Source organism: Prinia subflava, chromosome Z (genome assembly GCF_021018805.1).
Source record: "Prinia subflava isolate CZ2003 ecotype Zambia chromosome Z, Cam_Psub_1.2, whole genome shotgun sequence".
Taxonomy (NCBI): domain Eukaryota; kingdom Metazoa; phylum Chordata; class Aves; order Passeriformes; family Cisticolidae; genus Prinia; species Prinia subflava.
Window position 1 is genome coordinate 915,048 of NC_086283.1, and position 22,289 is coordinate 937,336.

Genomic DNA, 22,289 nt, shown 5'->3' on the forward strand with positions numbered 1-22,289 from the left:
GTTCTTTTGTTTTCTTTTGTTGTTTTCTTTTTTTTGAGAAAGAGCAAGTAGCTGCTTTACAGAAATGCTGGCAAGTTGAAAAGGCATTTGCAGACCTGTCACTACTTGCAAATCCTGGAGACATGAGCTCACTGCATACCATGGATAAGGATGATTAGGCTTATCCAATGTCATAGGATAGCTTAGATGTTTACAGTCTCATATACAACAGCTCATGTGTCAGGGAAGGGACTCACTTGCAATATCACAGCTAAGTACACGCTGCATAATAATACCTGGGAGGAGTGTTTCACTAGAGAAAAAAGGCTCAGACATCATTGCAGCTCCTTGCTTAACTTGGGACCCAAACCACCCCGCTGCCTGTGGGGGAAGAGGGATCATGGTGCCAAGGATAATAATTCTGCTGCAGCAGGAGGGTGCGAAGAACCCAGCAAGCCACACAGAGAGAATGCCTGATGACTAACCAGACCATATTAAAATTAGAGAATGAGCACATTTATAGTAAATTAATGCCTTAAATAATTCCTCATAAAAATGTGTGGAAGTTAAACTCCAGCTGAAAACCTTGATGAACCTCTTCAGTATTTTGAACACTTTTAGTTAGCATCCTTACAGATGACAGACTATAGTGCTTTATCTACGTAATACTGAGAGGGATTTAATTCTGATGCAAATGCAACCCAGATCAGAGGTTGCATTAATCTGCTCATTTATAGCTGACTACTGAAAGCACTTCAAAAGAAGTTCCTGAAAACCCACAGTGAATGATTTGAAATTAGCTGGATTCTGGACGTTTGCTTCCATAGGAAGTCCCCTCAGTCAACCCTGAAACATAAGCTTTATGATCTTCACAAAGTTTTTCTTCTAGAACAGACTACTATTTTGAAAAATGAGGTTAATTTTAAAATTTTACCTGGTTACAAGAGTGAATATGGTAGAAAATTTGACTAGTTTAGACAGAAAAATTAAGTAACTGTGTGAAGTTCCACATTTGTTGCTTTCATTTTTTCATAATGTAACATCAAAACTAAAATGTTAAGATGAAAAATAGTTAAAAAGCCCATCTGAAAAAGTGCTTTTAAGAATAACAAACAGTTTTCCAAATTTATTGTAAAAAGGGTAGACATTCAGGGTCTTTATAGCAGCAGGTGATCCTGAGTACTTTCAGACAAGAATACCATTTAGTGTTCCTTTATGGCCCTCTTATATACACTACACAAAAGAAACGTTTTGGTGGCATGTTTCTGTTGAATTCAAGATCTGTGTTCAAAGGCTAAATATACAATTATATAAACAAACAAAACTGGAACCTGCTAGCAGAGGCAACAACAAATTTAGCTTGCTGCAGCAGTTCAGCTTTGCAATATCTCTAGTACAGAAAGCTAGAAGGCAGGTACCTCATCAGAACACCTGGGAATAGATCCTCCTTTGGGAAAAATTATCCTTTTTTTAAATTGGAAGTTCTCATATTATTTTATCTCGGAAAACATCCAAAGAGGGAAGGTTTTTTTCCTAACCTACTTTTTTTCTTATTCTTTCAAATAAATAAATGGTTTGAATAAAGACAGCTTTGCTTATGCTTCATCTTAATGACGCCTGTGTTGCCACGGAGATCACTGTGACATCACAATATCTACATAATGGTCTCAAAGAATGAGAAGTTGTTGGAAAACATTACTTAAGAGGCAAGACCTTGTCTAAACACAGCTTGGCTTATTAACATTCATGAAATTCATTAGGACAGAGGAGTTATTTTTCCAATGTCATACAAAGACTTTATATGCTGGTTTCTAAATGATTGAAAAATACATAATAAGCATTTTTAAGTTCCCCTAGAGACTTTCATAATTAAGGTATTATAAATTGTCAGGTTTTTTAAATCACTAAAATAACTTGACATGTCATCTAGGCTTTTGGAAGTAAAACAAGACCATATACATTGACACTTTCCACGCACACACACCTAACTCATTCGATACAACTAATTCATTCACATGGAGAGCTAAACACATTACCTCAATAACTGGTTTCTATAAATCTATTAGTGTACAAAGCAGTATTCAAGATAAATTTGTATACTTGTGAATGAATAAACAAAGTAAACTAGGGGAGTAATAGTGACAAATTTGTTTTAGCTGTTTATATTATAAATTAAAAAATAAATTATTCCCCACTTAAAATGTTATACTATGTCTTGTATCCCTGGATTTGCTTTTCAGAAATGTTTGAAAATTTTAGTATCAACTGAAAGAAAACTCTCAGACATTCTCATATCTTCTACAATATGGAGCAACACTTTGTTAAAAAGACCATTTGTGAAAGAATTACATATGCATCATGCTAAGAATCAAAACAATAATTCTAATTTCTTTCAGTTATTCTACAGTCCTCCAAATATATAAGTAAATACCATTACTTGAGCTTATCAAGATTGTCCTTCAGCAAAATTAAGTTTATGGAAGTTGGGATCCTGAGAGGTTCATATGAGGCAAAGAAAAGGCAGTGTCCTCTGTCCCCTCTCTCCACACGGGTATAACTTCTCATTTTGGTATTTTTTATGCTATTTTTGCACACAATTCCTTTTGTTGTTATTTTGAGGTAAGCAATGACCAGATTACTTAGTTCATTACACTTATAAAACTTGTCCAGAGATCCTGAGAGCACATAAAACAAGTAGGGTCTTCCTTTTGACCTCAGCAAGAACCCTATAATGCAGTTTTCCCAAGTAACTGAAGGGGGTTTTGATGCTTAGCAGGTTTGTACTAAAACTCAAAACTTAAAGTACTATTAAATCGAATCAGAGGAAATCTTGAATCAGACAGACTATATTACATAATAGATCACCTCATCAGCTGCAACATCAATTGTGAAAAAGTAACTGTTTTCTTCAGATAGATACCTATAATCAACAATGTAAGCAGTAGCAGGTACCCCAATGCAATAGGTCTCACACTTACCTTTAAATAACCATTTCCTTTATCACACAGAGAATTTTCTCCTCCTTTATTTCTCAGAAGGAGTTCTCAATTTTTTTCCCCACATCCCCATTTGTATGCAAGCAATTTATTACAATTTCAGAAAACAGCTTTTTAATATTAAAATCAAAACTGAAATTTTAGAAGGAAAATACCAGTGTGAGTACTGTTGAAATAATATATATCACATAATTATAATGTATAGAAGAGCAGTAAAAGCAAAAATGAACAATGTTTCCAAGATTGCTTAGATGTTGTTCTCAATGCCTTCAAATTGTGACCTGCTCCATTAGAGACCCTAATGCTGGGATTAGAAAGGTGCCTCTAGCCAGTGAGGCACAAAATAAACTAAAAAGAAGAGTCAGCAATGAAACCATACTGTTTCAAGATCAGCTTTTACTGCAGCAACCAATCTTAGAAACCAGGTAATCAACTAAACAGCATCAAAATTTTCCAACAGTGAGAATACAAAGTTTTCCACTAAGAGCACTCACTTTTTTCCTGAATTAATCTTTTTTGCAACCAGACCGGGAAGGTGGAGGGAAGGAGGGGAAAAAACACCACCATTCCAGCATATTTTTTTCAAAAATCAGTCAAATTTTTAACCCAAACTTTCTAAGATATAAATAAATGGGATCTGAGAATTGGTATCAGTCAGAGTTGTCAAAGATCATGTCTCCTTTATCAGCTACCTTAAAAGATTTTCTCTTTTCTTCTCCTGTCTTTCTGATATAAAATTATACCCCATGAATCTAGGTTGTTAAACTCTTCTGTCTAATTTTATTTTTTCCTTATGGTCCTTCTCAGTTACTTTGAGCTATTAAGATTCATGCTTACACAGATAAAATCTACTGCCCATGTTACCTCAGATTTTGTTTTTCATTGGCAATATCCCACTGAAAAATTTTCATTATACTTAATCTGTATAATAAAGGCAAAAAATAACCTCAATTGGTTCACAGGCAAAACTCTCCATAAAAGCAATGGTCTGGATTTCTAATGTTATGTACTTTGTTTCTACGCTCTATATCACAAGTGCCATTTTTTCATTACAGTAGATAGTCTTAACTTTTAAGTACTTTCACAGAGCCACAGTTTCAATGGGGAAGATAAACACCAATGAAGTGAATAAAGAACAATGTAAGAAAAGCCTAACTTCTTATTTTAAATGTACTGACAGTGGCAAGAAGTGTCATCTTGACTCAGCTTACAATTACTATGCATGAAACAATGAAAAACCAAACCCAGGAATCTCTTGAATCTGCAATTAACAGTGTCTACCCCATAGAAAGCATAATGAAATTCTTCTGAACATTCTCCAAATGGCTCCTGAGCACCAGCAGGTGATCCAGACTTTCTCAAGCCCATCAGGTCTTTCACATTGAAAGAGACAGAAGTCTCTTAGCCCTATGTATATACTTCTAGAATCTGGTATAAAGTTTGCATTTGTGAGAGCTCCTGAAGTCTGTTTTTCCCCTACCACGAGCACCTCCATCCCTGAAAGCCTCCCTTTTCTTAAGCGGAATCAAAACATCTCAGGCTCATTGAAAACATATTCAGGTCATTTGACACTTTCGGCTTCATTGTTATCTTGTCATTACAACCTTGGAAGAAAGCCTGGTAACACCAGACACACAACGCTGAATTTCTATTTTTGTTCTCAAAAGATGCCAGTGTAATAGATTAAGTCCCTTAACATTTTATCAGCTCTGCAAAAACAAAATTCCAGAAGCACTGAAATATGACAGGAACAACACCAGACACCAGCCAATCTCATCACCTGGGGATTGTCTCCTCTTCTATTTTCCCAACACCTCAGATACCGTCCTGATCAGTTTCAGACCTCAATGAACTCTTCAATTACACAGCAGAACAGAAAATGGACAGGATAAAGGATAAATTAGCTGTAAAAATATTTTTAACTCTTCATATTCAAAGAAACCTGTATGGCATTTTTTTCAAACTCTAAGGGCACTTCTGAGTGACAGGTAGCCTGTGCTCTGAATCACAGATTTTACTGGAATAGCAGGTGACATCAGAAGACCCATCAATTTATGGCTCAGCTACTTCAGCTACAGCCAGAGCTGACTGTGTCTGAAGTGATGAAGTCAGACTCACATGAATCCTCCCTGCACGCCCTGCCTGCCAGCCAGCCCTCAAGGAGCTCAGCACCTCACAAGGAAGCCTGCAATGACACACAGGAGTGAGTGATGGATTTCACTGGTAATACTGACCATGATGCCTACAGGTGATTAGCATATTCAAGGTAGATGGCCAGATCAGGCACTCCCAGTAATATGCTACCTCTTGTAAGCAAGACTTTATTTTCTCTATGAGTTTGAGTCTCAGTAAGTAATCACAGTCACACATGCTGTGATATGTCTAATTTTCTGCTTGCAGGTAACAGTAAACATCTCCATCCAAAAGGACAAATGAAGTCTTTTGGGTAAATGCAGACAGTACAAAGCAACTACTGCTTATTTCTCAATGTCTATTTAAAACTCAATGTGAGTAATTCATGATAGCCACACAATCACAAATGGACTGACATCACTACCTCTTCCAAATGCCTCCTTCAGCTTATGATCTCAGTCTTTCCTAGATTAAAGCCTAAGATCACACTCCTTCATGCTTCACTTTCAATTCATGGGACTGATATGCTGAACCAAGGCATTGAAACCAGACAGAGGACAAGGCAGCAGGGGGGTCAGCCCACAACAATATCATACTCTATGCCTTCCCACCTGGCTCTAAGCATGGCTTGAGAACACTACCAGCTTGATACGGACATACTAAAAAAATAAACAGGTCACAGGAAAATCCAGCAGCAGCAAAACTAGAAAAGTTTGCTATTCAAGACTGAGAATTCCAAGGACAAGCTAAATCCAAAGCATACACTTCCAAGTAACTTCTTAAACAGACTTGAAACTATAGCCTGGGGAGTTATTTTTCTCTAGGAATATCCAGTGTGTGGTCTTGATGTTTCCATCCCAATGCTGCAAATCCTTAGCCGTAAGCAACTCAGAACCTGGAAAAAGCTAAATAAACTCCACACAGCTCTCGATCTACCCCCTCTGCAGCTTAAACAACTAAACTAGCAGTTCCCAAAAGTATCTCTGAAACTCCCAGAAGTCCATTGTTCTAAAATTCTGTTTCCTGTTCAGGGGGAAGAAAAAAATCCCTTTTTAGGGGATTTTGTCATGGTTTAAATATTTGTGTATACTGATCACTCTCAGTTAAAATCCCAGTTTCATTCTGTTATCTCATAGGTTTCAGCCAGTAATAGCCATTATTAATAAACACTAAGTTGCAAATATATGAGTCAAACTGAGAGAAGGATTTTATCATTGTGATTAAAGCTATCAGCATAATTTCACTGACTCAAAAGATCAATCAAAGGCAATTCTGTATTCAGAATATAAACACACCATCAGTTAGATACATGTAAACCACACAAAATAGTATGATTCAGACATCACAAAAACTAGGAAGTATGTTTCAGATACATAAAGCTGTATAAATACATGTAGATAGCCAAAGGCACTGCTCCAGCACTATTACATTCACATTCATTACCTGGCAAAATAAAAAGGTCTGCCAAAATCCCTCACAAATTTTATCCAGAAAGATTACTTTCATCAGTTAATGAGGATACACTTGGATGAAGACAAAACATTTCTGTATAAACTGAATTTTGATATTGCTTTACACACACACTCAAAAGAAGTCCATAATTTGTTCAATGACTCTCCAGTATGATTAGCTATTCCATTCCATTCCATTTTTAAGTTGTTTTAGTATGGGAAGGACCAGAGGGCTAAACCATCAATATTTAAACATACACATCCCTTTTAATTTTGAAAATAGTGAAAAACAGATGTCCTCTCACCTTCAAAACTTAAATCTTTTAATTAGAGGAAAAAGCTTAAATAATTGCTCCTGCATGTAAAATCTGTGAATCTGCCAAAGGGAAAGCAGCTCTCCATCTCCATACAAGGCAGTGAGGGGAGAACTGGTTGGATATAGCAGCAGTGAAGGAAAAGAGGCTGCAGCAAGGAAGCAGAAGATGAGCAAGCAGTGAAAACCAAGCGTAAAGCCAGGTTTGTGGGTGGCAAGTCAGCACTACCCAGATGGCCTTGGAAGCATTCTAGGGGAAAAGCTGAGATCCCTGAGTACCAGAGCCAATAGTCTCAGAAAAACTGCCCAGCAGTTTTCTCTTTGTTACTGCTAAGAGCAAGTTGGTTGTGGAGGCCAAGAGCAAGCAGTGGGAGAGGCGAGCTGTGGGAGATCGAGGAGACCTTTAGGTCCTGCAGCTCCCACTGAGGTAACATGAAAGAACCCAGTGGAGTCTAGACTAGGAGCAAAGTTCTGGTACAAAAACCACACAGGAGGTCCAGGCAAATGACTAAATGTGCTGAGAGCATGGAGTAGGCCAAGGCAAGCTGGAGCCCATTTCAAAGGACATTTTGAGGGAATGTCACATAATTGCTGTCAGTGGCCATGTGAAAACACAGGAGAGCAGGGCAGCCCTCAGGGAATTGCATTTTCTGCTCATTTATTTTCTGGAGTTCATACATAAATCTCATTCCACCATGTGAACTACTTCAGGGTACAGATGCTTGGGGAAATGATGAGGGGTCTGAATGTTAACTTGTGCTAGCTTGATGGTCATGGTGGGAGGAAAAAATTAAGGAATGTTTAGTTTAACATAATATATATCTGATATGTTAAAGGAAGACGTTTGTAAATGTTAATAGGAAGATTGGGAGAAAAGGGGTAGAAGGGAAGAGGGATGATCTTCCTCATAATTAAGTGTCAAATTTCACCACTGTAATTCACAGAAATTAAACAGGAGAACAAGATAAAGTTTACCTTATGTCACCAAAAAAATGGCAGATTTAATTGTTCAGAGCACAATTCTTTAAATCCGTGGATTGTATATTTTCCCAAAATAATAAATTAAAGACAATAAAATCCAGCCTTATGAACAATGTTTGCTATCTGATGGCTTGGAATTTGAACAAATACAAGCTAAACTGTAGTACAACAGGGAAATAAAATTTCCTAGCTATTTCCAAGAAATAGCTCATGCTATTTTCGAAAAGAACAGACTTGGTTTAGATGTTAAAGTTTCCAAAGCTAAATACTCAATTTAGGACTTCATGTATTCCAACATCCCATCTTCAACAACTTCTTTTTTTCTCTTTTTTCTTTTTTTTTTAAATTTGGAATTAAGACTCGTCCAGTAGCTAGTTACAAAGTAATTTTACAAGTCATCCAGTACATTATAAAACTTTGTCAAAAATAGGTAGCTCTGGCACTCATTTCAAACTATTTCAACAGGTAGTTGTTTGCCCATATCTCATACACTACAAAGCTTGTTAATTTTGGACTGCTGTACTATTTTTTATTTACATAGGTTTTAGTAGCATTGCTGCTGTTACTGTTCATCTTTCTTATCTCATCACTGCTTCCAGTAAATTGTTCTTATCCCAGCTCCTGATCTCTGCCTTTGTGTATCCCACCAGAGAGGGGAGGGGAGGAAGAGGTGTCTGTTTTGGGGGAGTGTCCCTGAGGGGGGAGGGCAGTAAATTAGGGTGTGCTGTTCCTAAGCCACAGCAGTGCAGAAGCAGGGATGTGGTCATTTCTTACACTTGCACACAGCTTCATGGCAAGTGAAGGGGATATTTTTTAAATATTTTTAAAAATATTCTTCTTCCCCAACTATACATTAACTATTTGCCAAATCTAGGGTCTCTAGTGAAAGATTTTTAAATGGTATCTTAACACTAGAAATGAAAGTCATGAACACAGTGATTTGGAGGAAAGAAATACAGTAAGTTTACCTGATATAACATACACAACAAAAGAGCATTTCCAGTGTTACTCAGCAACCAGTCTGAGGATGCTGTATCTAGAACTAATGCAAGCAAATCAGCTAATAGAGGACCCAAATGCAAATAATATGCTGAGCATATGCAGTCAAATGCACTAAGGTACTTGCAAGTGTCAGCACAAATCTAGTGACAGCCCTCTATGCTGTTCTGTACAGACTCACGTCCCAACTGCCACAAAGTTAAGAGTAAGATCAAATTCTGCACAGGACTGAGAAAAACGGTGCAAGGTTGTAGGCAGATCTGTCCACTAGGTCTGTCTAAATTACCCAGAGATACTACTGTTGCTCTGGCATGTAAAGCTATTAATTCTAGATGAGTGAAATCTAAGAATAGCAAATGCTCTTGAAATTCAGGGGGTGGGCTAGAGCCGGAATTGGTGGGGTGACAACGTGTGTCTCATTTTAAATTGGGTCAGCCACTGCCCAGCCATCACTCAGTGAAGGTGAGCTTAAGATCAAGTGGACAGGTGAGGGGAAGACCTCAGTCTGAGCAGGATCAGCAGCCCAGAGAACCTGTCTAAAGGGATTTGCTTCAGTTGCATGGCACAGGCTGACAAAAAAAGAGAAAATAGTTTTAAAGTGGGGTTAAAAAAAAAAGAGGCATTTTGGATGGTGAGATGCTTACGGATGAATTACATTCAGCTCTGGGAAAAGAAAGGTAAATGAGAATTTTCTGAGTCAATCAGATTTGGAGAAAGGCACATACTTCTTGCTTTCTACATATTTGATTGCTCCTACACAGACTTCTTGGCTCCATCCTGCTCTCTAAATCACAGGCTTCACATGTTGCAAAATAATATCCTAGTGGCTTTTTATATGGGCAAAGATAATGGATTAAACTGAAAAAAACCCCAAACTAAAATAGTGTAAATATTAATTTACTACTGCAAATTCAGTTTACTCAAATGACAAACAAAATCAAAATTAGATGATCTCTAGTTTGCAATGTTTAGGTCTCTTCTTATCACTTGATGTCAGTGATACATGAGGATGTGCTCCATTTGCTAAACCACAGCCAGTTAATTTTAATAGTAATTGTAAATAGGACATCAAGATGCAGGAATTATGCAACACTCAAAAAGGTTCTTGAAATTGTTACTCCCTGTATATGCAAACAGCTAGTTTCAGCAAACCAACTTCTACAGCAAACCAAATCTTTAGATTCCAGAATACCACCTTATCAGTTCTTTCTGGACAGCAGCTTTTCCAGGTCTCAGGCCCTTTTTTCTGAGCACTGTGAAATTTTATTTTAGTATTTCTGCTAATCAGTCTCTTCTGCCCAGTATGTATAGCTGAGCAGTTTGCTAATTCTCTCCCAGCAGTTCACTGGCAGCATAAATAAAGCTGAAAAACTGAACTTTCTTCTCAGGCCAATTTTTTACTAAATAAATAAATCAATAAATCATTTATTAGCCACCACTATTCCAAATCAGAAATTTAACCTGGATGCCTCCTCACTTTTGCCAAGTTTCTTATTTAAAGCCCAATTGCAACTTACTCATTTACAAAGAAAAAACCCTGATTAACCTTGTCCTAATTTTTAATGAGGCCCTCACCTACCCTTTAATGACTATAGCTTCTAAGCACAAAGCCTCTCACTAGAATGACTCTGGTTTTACTCTCCTGAAATACTTTCTATCTTATATAATTAAAGTTTCCTTATTTTGCTTTCATCTTTGTTAATTAACAAATGGTCTCTCTTGCATTTGCTTCCCAAGACACCAGCTTTGACATCCACTTGACTTCATCCACAACTACAAAACCCATTCTCATGCCAACTTCCATGCCTGTACTTCACTAAGGTATCAGACACTGTGTCCCAGATGTCATTTTACACATTTCTGCATAGGAGCAGCCCTTAAATGTTCTGCTTATGGTCACAGAATCTGAAATTTTCTGTTCATTCTCCGAGGAAGAGTCTCAGGCTCATTGTTTATCTTATTAAATAACACCTCTTTTCAAGTGTCCAAGTGAGTGAGGCACAAGCATTGCTGTATTTCAGAGGAACAGAAGATTCTTGCCATGGACTACATACAACCCCCCTACATTAATTCAGATATATCTTGTCTCCTGGTATCTAAACAAAGCACTTCCTACCAGCTTTCTTCCTGGCACTGTCTGCTCATGGATGACACATGGGACCATTTTCACTCGTCCAGAAGTAGGGGTCCTATAATCTGTTGTTGTGCTACTTTTTCCGATAATCAGTTCTGCACCTTTAGCATGAACTATTAGATGACACATCTAATAAACCTTTTTCTCAGCAGAGCATGACAGACACAAGACACTTGATTGCATCAAGAAAATGCCACCATCATCAAATGGAGGTCCCAAGATTTACACTGCTCTCTCTCTCACTGGAAGGAAAATTTGAAGATCTAATGTTTCATATGCCAACCAAGAGTAGCCATTAAGTAATTTCCCACTTAAATTGTTAAAAAATTCCCAGTGCTTTCATTATCATGATACTAATCAGAGAGAGACAGGTCATTCTTTCATTCTGCCTTTCACAAATTTTATTATATGCCATATACTTCAAAGGAGCCTTTTACAGTTGTCTGAATGAATATGCACCGAACCAGCATTTTAAAATAATTCTGCTCTGCTTCCATTGAAATGATCAAGCTCAGTCACTTTAAAATCATTGAAATAACAAGCATTTTTTTCTATAGCTCCATTCTTTTTTAACTGGGGCAATATAAACTGTGAGTTACTCACACTCAAACGTTTTTTTTACATAAGAAACCGTTCTTCATTGAAAATCCACTTGTATGAAGCACATTACAGAAAAGCAGCAAAACCTGCAGTAACATGATCTAACCATGTGCTAAAACATGGACCAAATACTTGTGCACAGTAAGGAAAACATCCACATCCAAATTCTACTGCATCTTACAGTTTGAAGTTTGATTACTCTCACAAGAGGCTTCACTACATTTGTCAGGTTTTTATTAGTTTTGTTTTTGAAATCGACATCATCTTTGGCATGACACTTTGGACAGCTGGAATCTGTCCACAAAGATGGACATTAAATAAAAACACTACCTTTCAATTCCAAAAATTCTCTATATCTCATGATTTATGTTTAAAATATAGAATGCAGTAAATTCATAGCTGACATACCTGCTCCTTGGAAGAAACATGGATTCTTTAATGAAGACTGAACCAGATAGCAGGATATACCAACAGGTACCAATATCATCAGGGCTGGAATAATAAAAAAAGATGACACAGTTTAAAACCCTTGATTTAAACTACTCACAGCAGCACCAAATTTGCACTACAAAGAACATCAAAGAGGAAAAAATGTTCCAAACTATGGAACACACAATTCAATTATTTAAAAAATCATTCCATTAAACAATTCTTATTTCCACCTGCAAATATATACATTATTAGAATGCTTAATTTAATTTACTTGACTTTATTAAAAGCATCTATCTATCTATGTATCCATTTGGTAACAGCCCAATTCAAATTAAATATAACTGTAAGTGATTAAAGGAAGCCAAGCTACAGTAAATATACTGTATTGTATTGTATTCTATTGAATGCATTGAAGAAGAATGATAGTTCTTCAGTTCTTGCTGGAGAGCTGTACCATCTTTCCCTCTATAAATAAAGGCATCCTTTCCCAATACTAGCCGTCTTCTCAACCCTTTCCTCATGACAGAAATTTTCCTTTCTGCATCAACATGCCTTTCTACAAGGCAAGAGACCATCAGGAACATTTGCAGATGGTAAACCTAAATCAGATTTGCCAGTCATCATTATCTGCTGCTGCTAACCACTGCCCCTTTCATGTCTCTTCCTGACACCAGAATAAATTCTGAACAAAAGGGGCAAAAAGTTTCTTCTTCCCTCTTCTCAGCCTGTAGAAGAACTGGATGAGAAAGACTTTGTCATCCAGGCACAGTTCATTCTACTGTAGATTCACATGTTGCTCCTCGAGTAATACAAAATCCTTTCCATATGCTTAGACTCTTTTTGGATGAGTTCAAATGTTTGAACAGGAAAGTAAAATAGATTAATGTTACTAGAAACAGCTGCAATAGAAGTCTCATTGAATGCTGACAGTGAGTGCTGAGAATCTCTACTGAACTTCAGTTTCTACCACTCCTGCTTCTTCCAAAGAAACTCATTGAATTCAAGACTAATGGAGTTCAGAGTTATGAACTGCATGAGCATTCTTATCGAAAACCACATCCCTAGTGACATTAAGAGATGCAGATTACTTAATTAATTTGTAGCACCTTCATTTTTTTAAATTATATGTCTCAAGTCTTTAGCAACAACTAGGTCTACTTCAAGTAAGAACAGCCCACATCTTTTAACAACGACGACAGCATAGTATTAAAATCTAATCTTAAATCTCAGTAGGCAATGTACATGTTGGCAGTGTATTTTTCCTTTGAAGAACTACAATTTAAGAAGTACATACACAATAGTCCTCAAAAAAAAATGTGCTAGCTGGAAAGAGCTGAGAGCAAACCATCCAATCTCCATTTACATTTTCTACTGTATAATATGAGAGAAAGGACAGAAACACATAAAATTAGCAGAGGAAACTGAGGGGACGTAATCTGCAGCCAAGAACAGAGGGGCTGAAAAAGAAGATGGAGCTTGTATTTCTTTTCTAGCAGCCAGTGTCCTGACCAGTGAAGTGATGCTGGTCAGCCACACACACCAGACAAGTGACAACATCTTCAAAATCAAGATTTCAGGAGTACTTCTTTATACTGATAGTCCATAGAAAATAGTGCAATAGCACAGCAACACGGCTAAAATAACAGCATTTTGATTCACATAGCTGAAAAGTTCTAAGCTGCCTATTCTGAAATGTGCCTCGCTTGCTTCTCACATGGGCCTGTATCACCCTCAAACTTGTTGGTCTATAAAAATCAACACTGTGCATAAGTGCAGAGAACCAGTTTAAAGCAGATAAACTCAAGAAAATCAGCACTTCCAACAAAAATATCATTCCTAAAAACATCAACATGCACCTGAGTTGAGTTACACACCTTTAAACATTCCTTCTTTCCCCACGAGTCCCATGCTGACAGGCATACAACAGCACTGCTGCTGAACGTCTGTGACGTTTTTATTTATGTTCTTTAATAGCTGTCATTCTACATACAAATAATCTGGACTAATTAGCACAGTTAAAAGTTTTTGAAATAGAAATTTTCTGGAATGGATATAGACAAAGTGACTTCCCAATTGCTTGGGAAGTAACTGTACTAGAATGTGAATAATATTTTTTCCACGTGGATTATGGCACATTATTTTATTACATAACAGGTTTTGTGGTCTTGGGGGTGGGTTTTTTTTCTCCTTTTCCTCAAAACTGGCAGTTTTACCAAGTATTAAAGTGTAGTCTGATAGAACATAACCTGGGGTCACAGATTTTATAATTCTAAAGCAAAAGTAATCTAAAAGATCTTCTCATGGTTCCAGAAAGGCATTTCCAATGACAAAATAATTGAAGCAGAAAAAAGCCAATAGAAAGTATTTTAACTTTTGCCAATCTACTAACATGCAAGCTTTTATTTTCCTTCTTTTAAGAGCTATTAACTTTCTGAAATCCTCTCTCAAATCACCTGTTTGTAAGGGGCTTCAGTTATCTCTTCTCATTGGAGATCTTTTAACTTCAAAGAGAAAAGCAGCTACTGGCTTTCACGAGCAGTCAGTATGTTCAATATGCAAATTCTTAAGGCTACTTTTGAATCTACCTTTGAATCATTTAACAAACACCTAGAATGATTATGCATTCAACTGCAGTGGTTTGAATTTATTATTTGATCACACACAGCATGACTTTTCACTCAGTTAATCATCCAACTCAGCTTTATCTCTTCCTTTTTTGCCAGTTCACAGGTTTATTCTCTTTCTCTGCAAGTTGGCTCTTCAAAAGTTGTTGCTCCTTCTCAATTATCTGTCATGAACATCATACTTTATCCAGTTTCTATATAATCAAATGAAGCATCTGTTCATTTGACAGCTGAAAGAACTGATTAAAAAATAAATCAAACTTGAGGAATACCATGTAATTGGATTTGTTTTCCCTTTGTTTTATGTGTACTTAATAACTGGTTTTATTTTTACAATTCAGTTTGACAATTTCTAAGCCCTAAGATATTTGCATCATGCATATCTACTGAGCTCAACACTTTCAATTATCTAAATTTTAAAAAACTGCAATATTGCTGTGTCACAGTAGTGGAATATTACTATTGAATGTGTCTGTATTCAAGGTATCTTCCCTGAAATATACTCTATATTCTTCTAAAACTTTCAGTGTCAGCCAAAACATCATAAATATTTCCAAGACAGTCTTCAAGAACACAGATAGGGTATTAATTCTCTTCATTTTTACAACTAGTAGTGTCTTAATATAGTCTTGAGCAAAGCATCTGAAAAAAATCCCACATGTACAGCAAACACATTCCTTTCTCCAGAACCCACATGCTTCTCTCAGAAAAAAAGTGCAAATGAAACACTGATCTGTTTCTTTCATATGAAAATATATTTGACTCCTGCACTTTTAACACTTGCTATACTCTCAGTTGATTAGAATTAAGCCTCAACAAAGCCATTTAGCAGCCAGCTTTTGCCAGACAGTACTGTCACAAGAAACACGTGCACTTCTTTCATTTTAAGGATTCTGGGCTTTCCACTATCCTATTCAAACACCATGTGGCTTTTAATCAAGCTTCCATGTTTTCTGTGCTATGCTTGACATTTGTTCATCAACAACGCATTTGCATTCTTCAGGACTTTTGTGCCTGTAATGAAAGACAGAAAAAACTGATAGAAGAAGCTGATGTTGAACTATGTAAGTCCTTCTTCAGGCCACCTGAGGACTCATGCAAATACCATTTCACCCAATAGAGAACACTCACATTCAAAAGGTTTTCTTTGCATTCACATTTAACATTTTATTTTAAACATTAAAACTGAATTCTAGAGAATAAGCCTAATTATAAAGTTTTCTTTCACTGCTAGAATAGTGCCTACCCCTAGCAGTCCACAGAAGAATCTAGAAAGTTTATTTGTCCTAAAGATACTTCTTCTCCGAAGAGACAACAGCAAATTGCTCTTAAAAGGCTTTATTGCAGACAGGACACTGCCTTGACTGGGTCTGCAGGAGGGCATTAAGTCCATGTAAGCACTTCATCATGAATTAGCTGAGGTGGGATTGATGCTGATGACCTTTCCACAAAGGCATCCTTCAAGAGACACAGGGGTTTTTTCAGATTAGGAGAGTTAAGGGGAGGGTTCATAACACCTGTCAGTCAAGCTGATGTAAAAAGGAAAGACATCTGCAGAGGTAAAATCTTTTCCATTACTCATTTAGTAAGGATGCCGCTGCTGTCCAGCATCACCACAACCACTGAAGCAGCAGCTGTCACACAAGGGGACTGAAGTGCAGTGAAAACCCCACAAAGCAACAGAGCTGGTGAAGGCTCTGGAGCACAAGTCCTATGAGGAGTAGCTGAGGGAGCTGCGGGTATTCAGCCTGGAAAAAAGGAGGCTCAGGGCTGTCACTCTTGTCACTCTCCACAACTGCCCGAAGGGGGGCTGTAGCAAGATAGGCGTTGGCCTCTTCTCCCAGGAAACAAACCATAGGAAAAGAAAAAACAGCCTCAAAAAAAGAAAAAAAAAAGAAAAAAAAAAAAAAAAGAAAAAGAAAAAAAAAAACAAAACCAAACCAAACAAACAAAAAACCCCACCCACACAACAACAAAACAACAAACAAAACCAGCCTCAAGTTGCCCCAGGGGAGGTTTAGATTGGATATTGAAAGGGTGATCAAACACTGGAACAGGCTGCCCAGGGAAATGCTTGAGTCACCATCCCTGCAAGTATTTTACAAATGTGTAGATGTGCGAGGGTTTAGTGGCAGACCTCACAGTGCTGGGCTACTGGTTGGACTCTATGATCTTAGAGGCCTTTTCCAACCTTAATGATTCCATGATCCACATCAGGCTGAAAGTAAAGGTCACCTAATCCAGGCAAACAGCATTTCCTACCTAGTTTTGAATTCCTTTCTGCACCCTCCCTCCACTCTTGCAGGGCCATATACACAGTGGGAGCAGAAATAATTGAAATCAGGAACTACTGACACCTGCACATTTCCAAGCAGGTATACACAGACCTTTGCAGGCATGACTTTACTCCACATGTTGGCCTTAAGTGACAGAATACATTGCTTCAAATATCTAAGACTGAGGGAAAGTTTTTTGTTTTGGGATCTTTCTTCAGCTCAGCTACGGTTCCGGATATTCATGTGGATGAAATGTAGGACGGTTAAAAGTTATACAGCCTACCAAAAGCAGCAAAGAAATCCACTTTCCGTAGTTACAGAAAACAAGATTTATTACCAAGAAAGTCAGATGACACAAGCAATTTATATTGCAGAGAATCAGAATGAAGTCAATCCCAAAGTCACTCATTAGGGGCAGTGAGAACAGCAAAATCAATACACACTGATTCTGTCCCGAAAATAAGATTTGTGTTCTGCAGAAACAACAACAAAAGGACTCCACTACTGAGATTTAATGTTCTTCTGCTGTAACTACTATGATAGAGCTACCTACTGATGAAGTTTTCAGAATATTCAGGTTCTAGCTGCAGCCTTATAGGGTGCAAAACTGAAAGCCAATACCAAAACAGCCACCCAAGTGCAGTTTTTATTCATAATCTGAACTTTCATTGAAGAAAATTTGAATAAATCTGCTTGAAATCTTGACTTTTGTATTGTAGCACACTCTAGAGCAGAGGATTTCCTGGGGAACCTATACATAATTTCCAAAACGTCAGAGACCTTGATTTACAGGAATTCAGGAGCTAGAAACAGAAAGCCATAAACTAGATAGCAATGCCTTCCCATTGTGTTTCCCTGTCCAGCTTCCTTCACATAGTACTTTAACACAACTACAACCTGCAGCCAGACAGGACACCTTTCTGCTTTGAAAATTACACAAAAAAATGAAGACAGAACTATGCAAAGAAACTTCATAGCTGTCACTGACCGTTCTGTCTGGACACTTCAACTGAGTAATTATGCAATGGCCTATGACATCATCAGGCTGTCAGCACTGATGAGCTTAGACAGTATTTTCAGACTGAGGCATTCACATGTTCTAGCATATGACTGTTTTCTCTGAGACCTCAGAGGGACTCAAAGTTCAAAATTCAAGAAGTGCTTATAAATCTCCAGACTGACTAAATCCAAGAAGTTTGCAGACTTTCTCACAGTCTCCAGCACTTGTACCAAACTCTTCATGCTATGGATCTACTTATGTCCTCAGAAGGGGCAGCTTCTCATTACCAGACCAGCAAGTAGCTACAAATTCACTACTTAAAACTAAAGTTTTATTTTCTAATTATAAATATTTTATTTCTATAGAAAGCAATAGCAGCGCTTGCATGTTTGCAACTACACATTTGTAACTATATATCTGAATTGTATATTAATGGCACATCAAAGAAATTTTTCACAAGAAAACATGTCCACCACACATACCAATTCTGTAAGACACCTGTCTACAGTAGCACAGAGGGTTCCAATTCTAGCTTTCAGATTTCCTGATTACTTCAGGTGCTGAAAAACCCTCCAAAATATTCAGCTACAATAAAGATTTAAATCAACTTGTTGAAAGGCCAAATAAATCTCAAACATCTATGCCATTTGTAATGTCTTCGTCTATCCTAACAAGTCCTGAAACTTCACTTTCCTTTACGACTTCTTTAGAAATAGCTAGATTTTAAAATAAGCAATCCATTTAATTCTCATTCTCCATCAAAATGAGACACAGCACTACTAAAACCTCTGGAGTAACAAACCATATTCAGCACATGCTTACTCACTTAGGTTCAACTGAGCTAATGAACGTCGTAAGTATGTACAGCATACAGGCAAGAATTTGCAGGTCTCTGTGATGAATGTTGTCAAACATGCTTTAATTCTGTCAAATAACACATCACTTCAGTGCAAAATTCAGTACCTGGACTTGAAATCACATGCTAAACAAAAGTTTTTGCTCTTCTGCCCACCTTCTGGTCATTGGCTTCTCAGCCAACTCCTTTAAAGCAGCATGTGAAAAAAGCTAAGTGCCATGCTGTTCTCAGTGGAAACAAGCATGGAAATTACCTCCATATAATTACTGCTTAACATTCCTTTTGCACTTGTGTCTATCCTGAGACCTAAGCAACAGAGGTGTCATTCTCCTGCCAACACTGGACTTCCAGCAGCTCCAGATGCTGGAAGGACCCCTAACTTAACTCATCAACATCCAGAATTGCTTTCCATTCAGAGCCATTTTCAAGCTACATCATAAAAAGGCCATGAATTCAGCAAGAACAATTTCTGGTTGTGAAAAAGTTCATTTGATTTATGGAGACAACAATTCTTTAAGATTGCAACCACTAAAGGATTCCTTCAAGACTTACATTTAACCTGGATATAATACCATCATCCTACAATCTATAACATTTGTAATTGTTTAGATAAAAGAAGTTACAAACTGAAGTGTACGTATTACATTTTCATGTAATTGTACTCAGTGTTGTTCAAAGTTGAATAAACTCCAGAAAGTAAGCAGAGTAATTCCAAAGACGTTGCTCATGTTCCCAGGTCTCTACTTGGGAGAAACAGACACAATGGAAATTTGACATGTCAGAACTGAGAGCTCTTTCAGACATTTAAGCACTACACAAGAAGAAATCCCAAAGAACACTGCTCCGGAAGCTTATGCTCCATAGGATACTGTTCCAGCAGATTAATCTGTCTGTTTCTCTTTGCTCATTTTGGTTATCCCCTCTATGCTGAGAGCTATAGGTAGTTTATTGTTTTAACTGAATAATCATTGCCAGAGTTAGACATTAGCCTTGAAGTGCCTTGGGATGTCAAACATGTCTAAGCTGAACAGTTCTCTCAGGTAGACACTCATTGCCTGAAGATCCTGCCCACTAGCACTGTAGTGTTCAAACACAGAAAAACCAAAAAACTGCTTACTAACATTGTCAGCACTGCCTCTAATCCTCCTTATTAAGCCAGTTAAGCAGGTACCTGACATCTGCCAGAGCATTTCAGATGCTCTTGATGATCACATTAAGAGGTATATCCCAAACACACACATAAAAGAGATTGGTACTTGATACATCAGCAACACAAAATTTTCAAATACTTTTCTTCTTATACAATATAACACATTGAAGTTATATTTAGAATGAAGATAAGAAATAAAAATAAATTTAAGACAGAGTTAAAATATATTTAGTAATGAAACTGATAACTGAGAACTTTGAGCTTCTGGTTTTCACTAAACAGTGTGCATATTTCAACTTATGTCCTTGTTTATATTTTATAGATGGACAGGAGATGAAAACTGGTGTTTTGACTCCTGGTAGCAACAATGGCAAATGCAGAAGAATAAACCACAGGAAACAATTCCTCAGTATTCATGAAAACAAATAATCAGAAGTATATTTTTGTTTCAAGTATTTAAATTGTTTGTAATTTTTTTCACTTCTGAAATAAAATCAGTGAAATGAAACAAGAATTTTGGTCAAATTAGAGATTATTGCAGGTGTCCATAATGCCTGTCAGTCTGACAGTGGATTAAACAGGCAATCAAGAAATACATTATACAAATATATGCACACAAGCTAATTGACCTATTGTCATTGAAGTCTTGATAATAAACTCGTACAGTTAATTAGCCCTTTGTATCAGAAGAAAAATTCAGAACAAAAATTACAGTTTCTTAAATCATCAGAAAACAATTACAGAAGCAGCAAAATAAAATCTCCATGCATCCAAAACACTCTGAGGTCAAGACAGACAAATCTGTTCTTGTATCTCACAGCTCCCTAATAGGTCTCCAAAAGCAAAGCTTTGAGTGCCTCAAAGTTCTGAGAATTGTAACAAAAATATGATAGCTTTCAGCAAAACATTTACAGTAAAGAAGGTGCAAAAACATTACTTCAATCATCATTCAAGACAGTCTCAAAATCAGGTCAAACAATAACACAAATTTGGAACTGGCTGTGCAAAGCCAACAGACTGTAACATTGATCACTGACACTATTAAGAAGCCTTGATTCAGTGTCTGTTTATACAGAGACAACTGCCAAGTCCTTGACTGTGTTTATTTTAATGATAGACATTGCCCAAAAAACTCCCCACAGAAAAGGTATCCACAACACAACATATGAATCAGGTTCCTGATTTACTGCAGTGCAGAATTGGCAGCATCCCAATGATGTTTTGGCAACTGTCCAATTATCAGAAGGCAAAATACACCTTTAGGAATACTTTCAGGACAAAACAGAAGAGGCCAGCCCTGCTGCAGCATTTGTTTGCATTATTAAATATACTGCTGCAGAACTTCCACACAAACATATGGATGTAGAAGAAGCATAAATGAATATATATATTGCCTACAGAGATCTACCTGAAAATTCTGATGCTGACCTAGAGATGATAGAATCATTTAGGTTGAGATCTTTACAATCATGAAGGTCAACCATTAACCCATCACTGATGTGTTCACCACTAAAATCATGTCCACAAGCACCACGTTTATGTCTTTTAAGTACCCCCTGGCATGGTAACTCAGCCACTTCCCTGGGTGGACTGTGCCAGTGCTTGACAATCATTTCAGTAAAGAAATCTTTTCTGCTCTCTAATCTAAACCTCTTCAGCACAACTTGAGGCCAGTTCCTCTGGTCTTATCACTTCTTCCTTGGGCTATTCTCTTGCAATCCCTTTCTGCAGTCTTTTACGATTTAAGTCTTTGATCTGTAAGATATAAACATATATACCTATAGACCACATCCATTGCATCTATAAAAGCACTCCATCTCAACACAAATTCAGTAAGGTGGTCTCAGCAGCGCTGTTCTGTTTAAAAATCATGAGACTCTGAGATAGTTCAGTTGACTAGAACACAGTGCTAATGATGCCAAGGTTCAGGTTTTGATCCCTGTATGGGCCATTCGCCTAAGACATGGACATGACGATCCTTGTGAGTCCCTTCCAACTCAGAATATTCTCTGAGAGGGTGTGTGTGTGTGTGTGAACAGCTAAAGAAGATAGTTTTAGCTCATTTTTGTCACACTTCAAGTCAGGCTATGCAGAAACATACAGCAACTCTGGCATATATTTTTGTTGGTTTACCGGCACTGTTTCTGTCCTCCTAAAGGTCTTCAGGGCAATATGTTACCATGAAAGAGCTGTGAATTCAATAAATGTTGCTTTTATTGTAGGACTTAAAAGCGTGACTCTTGGATTCCCACTCTTAAAAAGACTACTCACATATCTATTTCTCACCTGTCCTTGCACAGAACTACTGCCTTGAAGGATTTTTGAGCCATTCTTCTCTACCTCATGAAAGACACCAACATTTTCA

The 22,289-nt window shown here is 37.3% G+C and overlaps 1 protein-coding gene across 7 annotated transcripts in view; it reads right to left on the reverse strand.

Moving 5' to 3' along the window:
* RAPGEF2 (Rap guanine nucleotide exchange factor 2) overlaps positions 1-22,289 on the reverse strand; it is a 194,276-nt gene that overhangs the window by 97,699 nt on the left and 74,288 nt on the right. For all 7 annotated transcript variants that reach the window (XM_063421782.1, XM_063421779.1, XM_063421778.1 and 4 more), the window contains exon 4: positions 11,995-12,078. In XM_063421782.1, the coding sequence (XP_063277852.1) occupies positions 11,995-12,078 (84 nt within the window). The remainder of the gene's footprint in view (positions 1-11,994; positions 12,079-22,289) is intronic.